The sequence below is a fragment of the Fringilla coelebs genome, assembly GCF_963513975.1.
Source record: "Fringilla coelebs genome assembly, chromosome: 2".
Taxonomy (NCBI): Eukaryota; Metazoa; Chordata; class Aves; order Passeriformes; family Fringillidae; genus Fringilla; species Fringilla coelebs.
In genome coordinates this window covers 70,332,376-70,347,817 of record NC_140029.1, presented here as the reverse complement: position 1 = coordinate 70,347,817, position 15,442 = coordinate 70,332,376, and the positions used below count along the sequence as shown (strand labels likewise).

The following is a 15,442-nucleotide window of genomic DNA, read 5'->3' as shown; positions in this document are numbered from 1 at the left end:
CATGTCATCTTGATGTATTTCACTGAAATCACACTGCAAACCAGCTCCAAGCTAAAGTCCTGCTGATGAAACTACTGGTCTCAGAAGAAAAGCTGCTTGGTGATTTATAGCAGAACATGGGAGCTGAGGTAAACAATTTGTCCAGTTACTCATAGGATGGTTTGATCTCATGTATGACAGTCAATTCTGATTGAAAGCCCCAGATCTAGCCCATCCAGACACATCTTCCCCATGCCAAAGACAGTACTGCAGTTTTCAGTTGAAGCAGTGCAACAACAAATAGCAGTGAAAGAGCCTCAGTCCACAGTGCAGTTGGAAAAATACTCATCTTCTGTCTCCTTGTCTTCCTAGCTGCTCCCTCCCAAGCCCTCCTGTGTGATTCCAGAGGCCATTGCAATCGTTACCTCGTGTAACCTGAATTTCATTCAACTCTCTAAGTAAGCATTCCTCTTGGCAAAGCCCCTGGCAGCCTTGCTCACACTCTCATTCACTGGGGTAGTATTTGTTGGGAGGGAGAGGAAACCATCCTGTCACCAACAGTGCCCATTTTTTACAGTGATTATTGGCAGTCACCATCCTTTTCTCAGCAGCTATCCTTTTTATAGGGCAGCAGTTCCTAGCAGCGTGAGGGCAATGCTACTACAAATTCAAGTTGGGCTGACTCACATCTTTTAACAGGCAATGGCAATGACACTAACATTAAGACAGGAACTCTGGAAATTCCTGGAATTGTAAAGAATACATAGGAATTGTTTTTTATTTGCAAGTTGCCAACAAAAATCTGAATGGCATGGGCCATGCCTGCTCTGCACCTCGGCGTCCAGCGCCGTGTGATTGATAGCACTGGGCTGGTGTAGCCACGTGTCCTTGGGAATATTGAGTCAATCTGAAGCAGGAAACAGAGAGGAAAAATAGTAGCAGGGAGCATGTAGAGTTTGTAAAACGTGCTTTATGGGGGTGGGGGAAGGAGAACATGTGCTGGCCCCCTGCCAGCTTTGTCTGTGCAGGTGATTCTATGATTCTTAGAAGCTATGGTCCAGGTGCTCCTGCTCTAGGTCAAAACCAATCAGTTAGAGGTCAACATGCTGGCAAAACTGCAGCTGGGAGCTCATCCCAAACACCTTCCCTAATTATGCACATTGGTGAAGCTAGGAGGAAAGCTACAGGTGGTAGGAACTGGACATATTTTACATTGTTTATTTGTTTATTTCTATTTATTTACTTATTTGGGATCAGGTTCCTGATGTTCCAAAACCTCATTCTCCTGGGGAGTATCTTTGAAAAGAGTAGGGTAGATGGCTTTTAGGGCTTTGTTGTGTACTTTCATGGCTATATCAAAAAAGGAAGCGTTTGATAGCTGCACACTGCCCTTCTTGCTATTACTGATATGCAACCAGACAACTGGATGGTGTTTCCCTTTCATACTCATCCTTTCCAAACATTACGACTTGCCTTTAACTATTCCAGTTTGCTGCCTGGAAAGCTGATTGATCTGAGCTATCTCAAAAAAGCAGCAAGGCCAACAGCAATGTTACCCACCCCAACTTTCAGTATTTCATCAGCCCACACTCAGATTTCCACAGGAAAAAAATCATTTCTATAACTGCACACCTTAGCACCCTGCAACACCAGTTACTTGCAACAAAAAATGCAGATGACTGAGGCTGAGGGTCACCCCAAAACCCCATTTTGCTTCCAACTTCTTTGCCATCACTTGAAATCTCTGGCTGCTAGGGAACATAACAGCATTTTTCAGGTGGCCACACATACTGAGGTTATCTGAAATTTTCTCACCTTGTCTTATCAGAAGATTATATTTTGCTTTTTGATCTTAAATTTTCTGCTTCACACTGCTTAGCATTCTTCATGGACACAGAATACCATCATATTTCAGCCAAACCTACCTTCCTTCCTTGTTATACAGCTCTCTTCCCTCCTTTACTAAACTGTGTTTACTGTCATCTCCCAGGAAGCCACTGTGATTCAGCCTCTCCTTTTCTCTGTGCAAAAGAAAAAATCATGTCCTGCGCAGAGAAGCAGGATGTTGGCTGGGACTATAGAGTTATCCAATGAGATTTCCATAAGCACCCAGAATTTCTTTCAGGGCAAGAAAAAGGGTTTGATTTTGAGACTCTGAAGTACTGCAAGGAAGAGGATCTTGCAATTTGGTTGAACAGTCAGAATCCAAAAGATAAAGCCCACAAAACCTCTACATACAATGTCCACTCGTACTCAGTTTCTTTTTATTTCCAATTTATGTTCCCTATATGTAAAGTCCAAGATATTGTTCAGACCCTTCTAGGGTAAATTATTTTCCTTGAACAACTCACTTCTAATACCTCACTCAACTTATAGACATAACCTTATGTCTATAATATTCCAAGATCCATGTATCCACAACTCCTTCCTTCTCAGAATGCCGATTTTCCCCTTTTTTCCTTTTCTGTCCTATCTGGATCCCCTTGTCTCTATAAAGGAGTAACTCTTCAGTAGCCCATTTAGTCCTTCATACTGCCCATCTTTCTGACAAGCTGGAAGCACAACTCTCACCCTTTCCATTTTCCAGTGATTAGCAAAGGAGACAGAGGAGCTGTTGATCCACTGAGGTTGTGTTTTTCACAACGATTTGTTTTCAACTTCTCTTCAAGTAGGGGTCTGGGAGCAACTCTCGGCTGGCTGGAGTGGGGGGACTGAAGTCCAGGCCAAAAACAAGGAAAGGATGAGAAAGAATGGAGGGAAACATTTTTAAGGAGAGAGGGGAGTTGATTAGAGGGAAAACAGGAAGAGAAAATACTGACAGGCATGGATGTAAGACCAAAGATCCATCTACCCCATATCCTGTCCCAACAATGACCATATGCAGATGGTTGGGGATGAGTAAGAGTGGGAATAACTTCAGATATTTCCTTCTAATACTCCCCCAGTCACCAATTATTATCGGCTCAGGAACTTCCCGCAATATAGACTGTTTCTACACTTCTCTTCCAAGAGCGTAGAAAGTTTTCAAATCCCCAGAATCTTCTGGCAAGGAGATTCACAGCTATGCTATCCACTGCATGAGGAGCTATATTCTTTTTCAGTTCCAAATTCTGCTCCTTCTGTCTTCATCTAATGGCCCCTACCTCTTGAATTGGAAAAGATAAACACAACTGATCCTCAGACGTGTGTCTTTCACAAGTCTGCAAGTCTCTACCCTGTAGCTCCCAAGTCACTTCTTTTTCAGTCTGCAAGAGTCTTGATCTCCCTCCTCACTCATCCTTCACACATTCCTCTCATTCTCTGAAATTCCTTTGATCCTTTTTGAAGCTATTCCTGGTGTACCTCCCAGTTTGGCTGCATCCTTTGAAATGAAAGGATCAGAAATGCTCATAGCATAAAAGACATGGATAATTTATGGATTTGTGGAGTTATCACGGTGTTCTGTACTGTGTTCTTTCTTTCTTTCCTGGTAATTCCTAACACTCGATTTTCTTTTTGAGCTGCTCATGGTGGTGTTCACTTTCACAAACCCATCTATCACAGCACTCAGATCCCTCTTTGTAGTAGTAATGATCAGCCAACAGCTTTTTAACACGTATTTTACATACGAAAGCAAGATTTTTTTTTTCCCTATGTATATCATGCAAATTTATCTTCACTGAATTTCACCTGCAACTTTTTCACTCAGATACCTAGAGTCATAGAGTTCTGAATTTCATTGCAATCAGCCCCTCATCCTTACAAATCTGAACAACTTGTCATCATCAGCAAACACTGTCACCTCCTTGCCACCTTTTCCAGGTTATTTCTGAACGTGTTGACAAGTACAGACCCCAGCACCGGCTCCTGAAAAACTTCACTGATCACCTCCCTATGCTGCAAGAACTGGTTGTTCCCTCTTAACCTCTGTTTTCTATTTTTTAACTGAATATTTTTTTCTGAGCACGATCCTACCTCACATGCCTGTTCAAAGCCTTCTGCAAAGGCTTTTTGAAAGGCGCACACACAAAAGGAAAGAGGATGCTAACTAAAGTTTGTATATTTTTGTAAAAGGTGTACTCGATCCAGTAATAGCACTCCATTCATAATCACTCCTGAGCACACACAGAGCTTGACCTGGTGCCTTCCTTTGGCCAGGAGCCCCTGCTAGTGCAGGAGCAGGCTGCTGGCTGCGGGCTGGGGCTCCCCACTGGCTCGGAGGCTGCCAGCGTGCGGGGCCTCGCTCACGTCGTGCAGTCCCCACCAGCAGCCTGTCACACACTTTTTTGTTTCCTACGGGCTGGGCCACACGGAGCAAAAGATCAAGCAGAAACATCCCACCATCTACGTGACCCTTAAGTGTTTTTCCTTAAGGCTGGGTGTCAGAGCGCACATAGTAAAGCCGAGACCACCCTGTGAAGGCGGCAAGAAGTAAAAAAAAAAAAAAAAAGAAACTGGCAAAAAATAAAAGGAAGAGCAAGTGAAAAAAAACCCCAACATAGGCAAGTGAGAATAAAAGCGTGGTACTAAGCAGAGTATCCCTGACCATCTGGATCCTGCTGTAGCTCTTATGTTTGAAGATTGATCAATGACAAAATAAATAATACAATGCTTCTTGTTTAAATTTTTTTAAAATTTGATTTGAAGTGATTTGGAAACTAGCAATATTGAAACTTGAAAGCTTAAGGTTCTGATTCAACTAGGAGCCATAATGAAGTAATTTATACTTGCAGAATAAATTCGTCAATGTGTAACCCTGTGGACAGACTGGGGCAAACTGTACTCAGTATAAAGTATGTATTTGTCAAGCTTATGTAAACATATTGATGTGCCAGATCTGATTCAAATGGTATTTTGCAAACAAAATATTAAAAAATATTATAAATCCCATAATAGTGACTGAAAACAAGGACTTAGCTCTACTCAGAGGAAAGAATGTGCTCACAAGCAAGCATTGGCTTTTGGCTCCCAGTGAAAGTGCAGAATGAGATACTTGAGCATATTCCTTATTCGGGCTGAAGCAGATCAGGGGCTGTTTCACTCCTCTTTTTCCTTGGGCTTCAAGTTCCCTGGAGGCCCATGCTGCTGCAATGTACACCTGTGACAGTTCCTCTGCATCTTTTCAAGGTTATGTAAAAAACACAGGGTTTGACTTTTATTTACACTAATCTATTTCCCCAACCCCACCAAAATAAGGGAATAGCCAGTAGGATTTTTGGTGTACCCACAAGTACTTTTACATGACATTTACATTGCAGTAAGTTGATTTGCTTGTAGCGCAGGGTGGAAGGCACAAAGGCCACCAGATCCTCAGCCAGTGAAGGTGAAGCTGAGGATTCAGCCACATGTCAAATTAAACAAAGGCATTTTAGAACTACCTGTTTGATAATGGCATCTGACCTACTTATACCAGCTCCAAAGACTCAGCCTCTCCCTTCCTGAAAATAGAAGGTGGCACAAGGAATAAAACAAGTCACCGTGGGCAAACTAATGGGCACAAACTAATGTTTGCAGACATCCAACAATTAAATTTGGGTGGTTCAGTACATTCCTAATTAAGTACAATTAACATTTGTTCTTTACTCGTTCATTTCACATACCGAAATGATGTCCCAAATCTGGTTTCCCCAGATCATCTATCCAAGCACATCCTAATGATTCTGCCTTTCAATCCCTTATTAATACCCTGACATAAACAATGCAGAAATGCAATTAGACTGCTATGCACACATGGCCTGCCTCCTCTTTCACTGAAGCTCCTGGGATCTGGCCATGCACTGTCAGTACCATAGTCTCAGTCTTCTGTATCTCTGCAGAAGTTTCAAGGAACACTTCAAGCTTTTTTCCTCCCAGATACTTCATGTATTCTGCCCTCCATCTCCAATCCCACCAAGCAGAGTTTTGGTTTTACCACCAAGTAGAGCTCATATCTTGACAGTGCAGTCAGGAGAGCAGAGAATCATGTACCAGTTTCCCCAGCTACTTTGTTTTTGTAAGCAACTCCATAATACTGTTACATTTCTCTCAAGCAAACACACCCACAGGAAAAAAAGAAAACAAACCAAAAACCAAAAGCCAAAAAACCACAGATTGATGGGATGGCAGGCTTGTAAAATAATAATGTAACATTCAGTCTGAGGCTAAACAAAAGTGATAGCTCAAGAGGAGGGAGGCAGTGAGGTGATGGGACATTGAAACAAACACTCGTGGTAAAATTTCAGTGTTGCAACTGTCTGCCATTTCTGAAGGGCCAAGCAGTCAAACCTTGGGCAGAGGTTGGAGATCTCTCTTGAACTGCCCACATAGAAATGTCCAGAGGGAAACTGGGCCCAAACAACACAGCACAGCTGCTGAGAAAGCCAGTGCTTCCAGTGAGCCACAGCAGCATCCCACATGCCTTTCTTGGCAATTTCTGCCAGGTCAGTTTAAGATAAACAAAATCTACTGAAGAGGTTCAGGTCAAGAACCATTAACATCAAGCACGTTCCTGGCATGCAGACGCTTGTTCTGCAGGCTCAGAACTGATCTGTTTTAGGAGGATCCCAGCCTGCCTGGCTCTGGAGACCCTCAGCAAGCCCTGCTGCTGTCTGCCCCCATACACCTCTGCTGACAACCCAGCCTGAGACAAATTCAGGATGGATAGGATGGCTCCAGAGGGGTAGAAAAGAGGCTAAGGAGGCTGCTGGGCACTTCAGGACAAGTGTCCCACAGGGCTGTGCTTTTCTATATCCACTGAACCCCTGGGGCTGCCCAGCCTGGGAATGTGTCTGCTACAGAGCAGCAGCATATGCTGCAGTAAGATAGCCCTGGAAAAGCAGTTTCTCAGTAATTTCTGTTTCTCAGATAGAACAATTTATTTTTTTAATGACTTTTCATATTATTTTGCATTGTGTATTCTACTTTGTGCCTTTTGTGTCTTACTTCTACTTGTGTCTTTTGGCTGCCATCTCTAAACTTAATAGCTCTACATAAGCTTAAAAAACCCCAGAATACTGCTTTTTGCCCCAGACAGATTTCCTTGACTCTTCTATGCTTCCTTGTTTGGGTGAACATCAGAAGAGAATCTTTCCACCTACATATCTAGTTAGCTAGCTAGCTAAAAAGGTTGATTAATGGTAAGAGTTGGTTTAAGCAAAGTAATTATAACACAGAACAAAGAACAGGGAATTTTTAATGATGTTGGTCTTTCCACATTTCAAAAATTCACATTTGTTGAGCAATTTTACCACTTTTTTTTTATTATTATTATTTGCTACAAGGAAACGATGGAAATTATTTAATTTGGCCAGTCTCCTGTTACTGGCCTGAGTGAAGTAGAGAGAAGAATTATGCAAATTGATTGCATCAATCAGAAAGCATTAAACTATATCTGCATTTAAAAGCAATGGAATTCATTGAGGTGTTTTTAGATTTTTGCAACTGAAATACAGCTTGGAAAATAAAGTGAAAGAAATATCCACACAACCTAATAGCTGCTATTAAAGGAGGCCATAGGCAACAGTCCTTCAAAAATAAAAGCATCTAACTTAGGCAGTCAGTCCCCAGCTAGCAGAGACAGCGATCAAGTGGTGTGAGGTTAAGCATGCATATAAAGAAATATTGGAGCAAACAGATCTTGGAGCCAATGGAGCCCTGCAAGGTCTTTGCAACAACAGCATCTTTTTGTCCAGAGTGCACACTCTGTCCTATGACATGGGACTCAGAAATTTCCTGAGAATCTCTCCTACCTCACACCGAAGGGTAACCTGTGGGGGTTCATTGCTTAAAGTACCTGGTACAGCTGTGTACAGAAACAAGAACCTGGTACAGAAACAAGCACTGCCTGGCCACAAATAGAGCAACATTTTAGTATTGGAAACCTGGCATTGGGCAGATAAATATAAAAAAGTGCTGTAATGGCAGAACAAGATATGTTTCTTATCTCCTGCACCAGGTACACACACATTAAATCTGTTGTTTAGGCAAACCTCCCATCACACAAAGAGGGAAGTATAATGAAATAGGTGGGATTAAAGGGTTTTCCAGTTCTTCACAGAGAACACCTGAACCTGCGCAGACATCAGCCTGAGCAAGGTGTGCCACCTGCTGAGGTACTCCACTCTGATCCCTTCCTGGAGCAGGAGACAAAATGTAATTGCTCAGGTATTTCTGCCTTTCTGCAATAGGTAATTGTCATATTATTCAGAGGGAATCATCCCACTCCTTTTAGGCAAAGCATTGAAAATGGTGCTTTCCAGGCTACTTCTTCAATGAATACTTAAAGGAGAAGGAAGGGGGGAGGGTTAAAGGGAATCGTCACAGAACAATTATGAAGGCAACTTGGAAGCCAATCTGGAAGCAGCATTGTAACAGAGCCAATAGCTGATTCAAATTGCTACGTTTCTCCTTTGATCACCTGCTCAAACACACTCCTAATTAGCATTTAATGGAGTCTAAGTTCAGCACATTACTGAACACCTGCATGCAAATGTCAACTCCTCTTTCTGAAGACTCGCTGTCCTGTGCTGGAGTGCAGACCTGTGCTTGCTAACAGGAGGAAATATCTGACAGCAGATGAGCACCACCTCGACTCCCAAGGAAGAACCAACTGTTCCTTCAGTCCTGCACTGGATTTCAATCCAGACTATTCATAGCTGTATAAACTCTTGAAAGAAATGAAAAGACTGAAAATTTTCATATATGTTTTTCTCAGGGTTTCTCTAGTTAAAAGATGGCGTGATTTCTCTTATATCTATTAGCAAAAATAAGTTTTGCAACTTGTCCTTGTATGGTAACATACCAGACAGAGGAAATGCAGTTCTCACCTGTCCTTGAAATGGAGAATTTCAGGTAATACCTATTCCAGCAAGAGGAGAGATTGCTAGTGCCACCTCTTGGTGAGAAGGGCACAGAAAGACTGCCATTAGCATAATCCCAAGGACATAGCAGGAAAAATAACTTCTGATTCTAGGAAGTGCTGACCACTCTCTCACTGATATCAAAGCACCTACAGGTATCCTTGGTTTGAGATGTTTAGTATTGAGACCCTCAGTATTGAGATGTCCTGCTTAATTGAGGGATGTGTCTTGCAGTTAAGCATGTACTTAAATATTTGCCTGGTGCTAAATGCCAGTTCTATGAAAGTGTTAAAAAAGTGAAATCCTGTGGAGTGTGATTATTCTTCAACTGAAACTGAGAAAATGTTGTGTCTTGAACTTGTCAGGTTTTTAAATATCTTCATTGGGCTGTGATGCAAGTACCTTGCCTGTTTGACCCCTCCAATAGCAACTTAATGACGATGCTGTTGTGGAGGTTGAGTGTTAATCATTAAGTTTGTGTCAGATTTCATGATGCAGGAAGAGCTGTGGATAAGTGAGTCAACACAAACTCCTAATCACAAGAAACTGAGTTCAAAAGAAAACTAAAATGTAAAAAGAGGATTAGTTGAGCACAACATCAGCGTCAAGTAAGTTTGCATGGTGCCATTTATTCTTTACCCTTTTTGAATATCATCTGGGGAATGCTGGGCACATTTAGCTTGCTGAACTGAATCTGTGAATAAACATAGCACAGGACAGATCTGACCTTCATAATGGAAGAAGTTTCTACGATATTTTCTGTTGATTTCAAAAGAAACCACACATAGGAATCACTGTGTGTGGGGAAAAGCATGGAGGAAAACTCCATGTGAAAGCGTGTGAACTTTGCAAGACATTGTCTTCTCTCATGAAAATGCAGAAGCAATTATCACTTCTGGACTGATAGTGCAGTAATGATGGAGGAAAAGCTGCACTGTGACTATGTGTCCACCGAAAAATATATCAATAAAAAGTAGACAATGTTTATTAACTAAGCAATATTTACTCCTGCAAAAAAAAAAAAAAATTAGGTGTAGTGGTAAAAGAAGACATACTAAATAAAAGTAAAGATGTTGTCCTACCTTGTTTTAGAATGGTTTTGTTTACAGGGATACCACATCCACGTAATTTTAGGTGGAGGAATACCATACACAGTGCATGTCAGCACTTGTTTGCTTCCTAGTAAATGCAGATTGGGATCAGGGAATGATGACACGGCCTTTTCGTATATCTGTGGTTTCACTGGAAAGGGTAAAAATTGGAAAGCTATTAAAACCAGCTTAATTCCAATGTATTGCATGATTATAAAAATACTACATTCTTGCAGTGTGAGTAACAAGAAAAATCCCCAGAAGAACAAAGGAAAACAGCAGTCCTAAGTCAGACAAGTGGTTAGTAACACATTTAAGTCATCAGGAGCAAATATGTGGCTGCAGAGGACAGAAACACTTCTAATGAAAACCAGCATCCATCTTCTGGTTCAAAGATGGGTCTTTCACCCTGCATTTGAGGCGTGAGTTTGGGTCCATGAAGTCAGTAAGAAAATCCACAATGCCCTGATGTGTGCAAGATTGGTGACAGTCCAGCTCAAACTGAGCGCTTACATGTTCAGGAGAAGCATGGGAACATGTTGCAAACTTACCATTTACAGTAAGAGTGACTGTAAGATTCTTCGACAAGTTCCACTGTGGAATGCTCAGTATTATGGTGTAGTTTCCAGCATCCTCCTCAGCAACATCCTTGATGACCAACGAATAGTCTTTAACCACGTACCGGGCACATTTCTCAGCAGCAGGTAGCCCATCTTTTAACCTGTTTCATGGAATTCCAGAAATCAAAATTCTGAAAAATATTTCTGCTTAAGCCACCCACGTTACATCATATCCCTCAATCTTTGGGAAGGGATTGGATTTCCAGTCGGAGATTCTGTTTATCACAGGTTTGTCCTTTCCTTTCAAATAAGATTGCTGATATTTGTAAACCACGTTAGAGAATAATATTCTGTATCTTAAAATTTATAAGAATCTGAGGGGGGCTCTATGGTATTTGAGAGTTGCTGAAAATTGCAACTCTATCTCTGAAGATCTCAGTTGTCCATGGTTGTGATTGCCATTTAGTCTCAAAAACAACCATTTTGGCTAAGGGTTGGTCACAGAAATAAAGGTTACATCATCTTGCACTGGCCATTTCTCTATGACCTCAGAATACATCCTGGGACAAAGTATTACAGAAGTCTAAGCACAGCTGTGATTTTAGGAAGAGGAAGAGTAAGTAGATTAGATAAGCACTTAGGAATCAGATATCCTGCTATCAAGTGAATGTTTTTAAAGATAACAGAAAATAAATGTAGAAAGTACTAACTGTTGCTTACACACAGATTCCTGAAGCAAAATATTTTTCTTCGAAGTCTACACTACAGTTTAGTAGTGTAAAGCACATTTTAACAAGCTGCAAGAAGGTTAACATGATGTTAGTAGAAGAGTGAAACACATACTCATTATAATGATGGATTTGATTCTAAATTATTAAACTCACAGATTTTAGTACGTTTTTAGAAAAAACTTTTACTGTTATTAGACAAGCACTAAAATTTGGTCAAAGGACTTATGGATTTAGGCATTTCACTGTATGCGTATTTTACAGAATCACAAAATAGCTAGAGCTGAAAAAGCCTTTAGAAGTAATTTGGTGTAATGTCCTGTACAAAGCAAGGTCAGAAGATTGCCCAAGACCATTTTCAGTATAGTTTTGTGTACCTCCAAGAATGGATACTCCACCACCACTCTGGACTATTTATTCCAATGTTTGACCAACCTCAATTTTAAATTAAAAAAAATATTAAAATTTTTCACAATGTTTGGAGATTTTTTTGTTCAGAAGCTTTGGATCTATATGTGTAGTCAATAAACCCAAACACTGGAAAAGCAGAAAATTATGTATAAATGGCTGGCATCAGTGTCACACTCACCCCTCAGTTTTCCACATGAAGTCATAAGTGTAAAGGTTTTATAAAACAAGACAACCCTTTTGGAGAAAAATTAATTCCTGGCTGTAACATGAACTCCCACTATTCATGTATGTACAGTTTGTGTTCTTAGTCTTGTCATAGACCCTTTGTTAAAGTGCAATTAATTGAGCCAGAGCTACTGGTGTTTTAAATCATTTAAACAAAAAAAAAATCCTTGAGATCATGAATAGATAACATTGTTGCATATGAAAGTGGATTGGATTAATAAAAAAAAAACTCTTCCAAAAATTTCTTAACACAATTTACATGAGACAAAATGAATGAATGAATGAATGCTGTGCTGCAGTAGGTCTGCAACCCACAGATCACTGCATAATAATACCAACTTCCATTTTTTTGCAATAGCACATGTCTGTATGAGTCAAGTCAATAATTTATTTTAATGAAAGCCTTCTTTTCTTTCTCTTACTGTCTGAAAAGCAAGTTCAGCTTTCATAGCTAGATCTGAGTAAAGCTGGATGCAACACTTCAATCAAAGCTGGCAGAGATATTTAGCTGTAGAGCATCCATTGATTTCAAGAGGAGACATATCCAACCTATTTGAGGATCTCAGCTTTAAACTTTCCATATCTCCTTTCTTGCACATGTGAAATGGAAGTAATGTTCTCATAACCCCAGGCAGCTCTGAAACTTAAAAAAAATCCTCCCCAACTCTATTATAAAAAGAAACATCCAGGATGAATATGTGGAAGTAACTGTTGTCCTACCATATAACCTCTGGAGAGGGAAATGCCTTCACTTTCACTGACAAACGATAGGATTTTCTTCCAGCTACAGCCTCCAGCGCAGTTTTTCTTCGACGTTTCAAATTAATGAACATTTTATCTTGAACAAAATAAAAAAGTGACTTGTATTACTGATTTTCACCCTGCAAAATGAGTAGCTCTACTAAAAGGAAATGTGACTCCAAATAAAAATTATCTTTAGTAATTTTGATGCTCCCACATGTTAACAGCAAGAATAGAGCCTAATGTCCTAGAGATCTATAAAATAAAAAGGAATACCACAAATATACAAGAAACTGAGAGGCGGTTCCCAGGGCATGAATCTGCTTGGAGAAGATACACTCTAGCCAAATTCACATTGTGTCCAGCCAGAAAAAAAGGCACATGATATAAAGTGGTCTGTAGTATGTGGGAGACTGAACTGAGGATGATCAGATGACCTTTCCTCTCTTACAGGCCAAGGATCAATGAATGTTCCAAAAGAAAATATTTTTCCAGAGAGGATTTAAGGGACCTTCAGAGAAATAGCAAAGGAAAAGGCAGAAACTTTCTGTATCATTGGTGAACAGCTGTTTCATCAAACCAACACTGGAATAATAACAACCTGCTGGAATTTGTTCTTATCCACTTGCTCTGCCCCCTATCTCCAACTCTCTGCCAAGTTGATGGCTTATCCAAGAGACAATAAAGCATAAAATTCATACAAAGCATTCGAAAATATCTCTTTCTTCCCTGCCAACATGTGCAAAATAAAATATTCAATGTATAAAAAATGTTTGAGCGTCCTTTTGATGGTACCTAGGGTGCAATATTTATTCACATTATGAACTGCATAAGGATGATGGACATCCATTAAACAAGTTCAACATTTAATCACACCACATACATTGAAAATAATACGCACAAGACAAATAAGTAGCTTAATTACACAAGCCAAGTTATAAAGATACAGCCCTGATTCTGCAAATCTTTATTCATACAGGCTCTTTCTAATATGGGTATCCTATAGATGGGGCTGCTTATGTGAATGCAGGCTGACTTCAATAGCCCCAGCTTTCCTGACTCTAATTTTAACCTCCAACTTCTCTGACTTAAATTTTAATCTAAACCTCTGTTTCTGAAAGATGTGGTTTACCTGTTTAAGATACAGCAAGCGGTTATCATGATTCATCCTATGTTCCCAGTGCCTTATTCCAGAATTTAAACAAAGAAAATGGGCTGAAATTTCTCTCTAAGAATACCAACACAGAGTGCTTAGTCCACACTTCCAGATAAGAGAGGAAAGATATTCTGCTGAAAATATGAAATAAATCCATATTCTGACCTTGAGTCATCCGTTATAGAGGATACCAACCAGCCACTTGGGCTGAACACCAATGGTGCTCCAAAGATCCTGGCTAGTTCTAATTGTAACAGGCTGTCCCAAAGAAGGTCACTTCCCAAAGAGACCCAATGTAAAAAAAGTCCTTATTCCTATACATTTGAAATAATATCAGAAATTTCCAGATTTCACAGAAGGCCCAGACAAAGCATAGGGAACTTGATCAAAAGTCCTGCTGTAAAACCATATTAACGATTTTCATTTTTTGAATGGTCTACCAGCTCCATGTAGTTAGGGTATGTATTTATTGCTTATTTTTTCATAGAAATGCATAAGTACCATAGAAGCAGAAGTGGGACTCTTCTATTTAAATTCTGCTTGTACCTTCTTTTTCCCCCCAAACTAGAATTTGCCTGATTGTATTTGCTAGAACTGACTGAGGACAGCGCCATCACAGTATTTAGCAGACAAAAGTGATTAAACTGAACATGTCTATTGCCAACTGTACTAAACAGCCACGGAAGAAATGGCACATGTTTTCCCTCCTGGAGCGCCTCCCTCCCTCGTTTCCCTTTTTCTGCCCATGACGGCTTCCACCTTGTGTCACAACGTAAAACCATCACAGGGCTGACCTTGGCACACGAGCACAGAGTGTTCCACAAATGTACACCACTTCTTACCATAAACAATGACTGTGGTGTTGACAGCCTTGATGGATGGCCCGCTCTTCACGTGGCAGGTGTACTGGCCTTTATCGATGTCCCGCACTCGGTCCACCACGAGGATGCTGTAAAAAATGTTGGCCTCTGAATTCTTCTGGTCAATACGCTGTGTTACAGAACCTCTTCTCCTTGTCTATAAAAGACAAAGAAATGAACAAGAAAGAGCTTGATCAAGCCAATTTTCATGAGTATTGAGATTTTTATTTTCCTGTACTGTCACCATAACTTAATAAAAAAAAATCCCTGATGTCTTTGTACGGCACAGATAAGCAAAAGATGCTTAACGTTTCTGGAGGGTCAACAATAAAAAATATAAGCAACCTTATAGGGCAATTCATCCCTGTCTTCACCCAAGGTGTCATGGCATCTAAATTAGTACTTTTCCAAGGGGAGGAAGATCCTTCCTTTTGTATAGCCTGTCATATCAACATGCCCAGCTCCTCATTGCCATTGTCCAGCACTGCTCCTAAAAATCCCTGAAACCGTGATATGAAGAGCAGGACATAGTTTGGTGCTTGGATTCAGTGCCATAGGGAACAGACACATAAAAGAAAAGGACATTAACACAAGGAGGGAAGAATTCTGGAAATGCTACAGACGGAAAAGGGACTAGATTTGGCAAGGGAATAGCAGGGTGGAACTGAAGATAATGTGACTCTGAGGAGTTATTTCCTGCAACTCCCCCTCAGCATTTGGCCTCAAAGTTTATTTAACCCAGGACATTGTTGATGTCTTATAAACACTGAGCATCCTTCAGCTACCATCTAAATAAAAACAAAGCACAATTTCACAAGTGTGGTGCCCAGATAGGGCTTGGTAGGGCACCAATGAGCAATATAATATATTTGAAG

The 15,442-nt window shown here is 40.5% G+C and overlaps 1 protein-coding gene across 2 annotated transcripts in view; it reads right to left on the bottom strand.

The window, feature by feature from the left end:
* Window positions 1–15,442, bottom strand: part of FLT1 (fms related receptor tyrosine kinase 1) — a 108,583-nt gene that overhangs the window by 61,305 nt on the left and 31,836 nt on the right. For both annotated transcript variants that reach the window (XM_084226226.1, XM_084226225.1), the window contains 4 exons: window positions 14,550–14,724; window positions 12,531–12,648; window positions 10,438–10,607; window positions 9,878–10,037 (listed from right to left, as the gene is read on the bottom strand). In XM_084226226.1, the coding sequence (XP_084082352.1) occupies window positions 9,878–10,037; window positions 10,438–10,607; window positions 12,531–12,648; window positions 14,550–14,724 (623 nt within the window). The remainder of the gene's footprint in view (window positions 1–9,877; window positions 10,038–10,437; window positions 10,608–12,530; window positions 12,649–14,549; window positions 14,725–15,442) is intronic.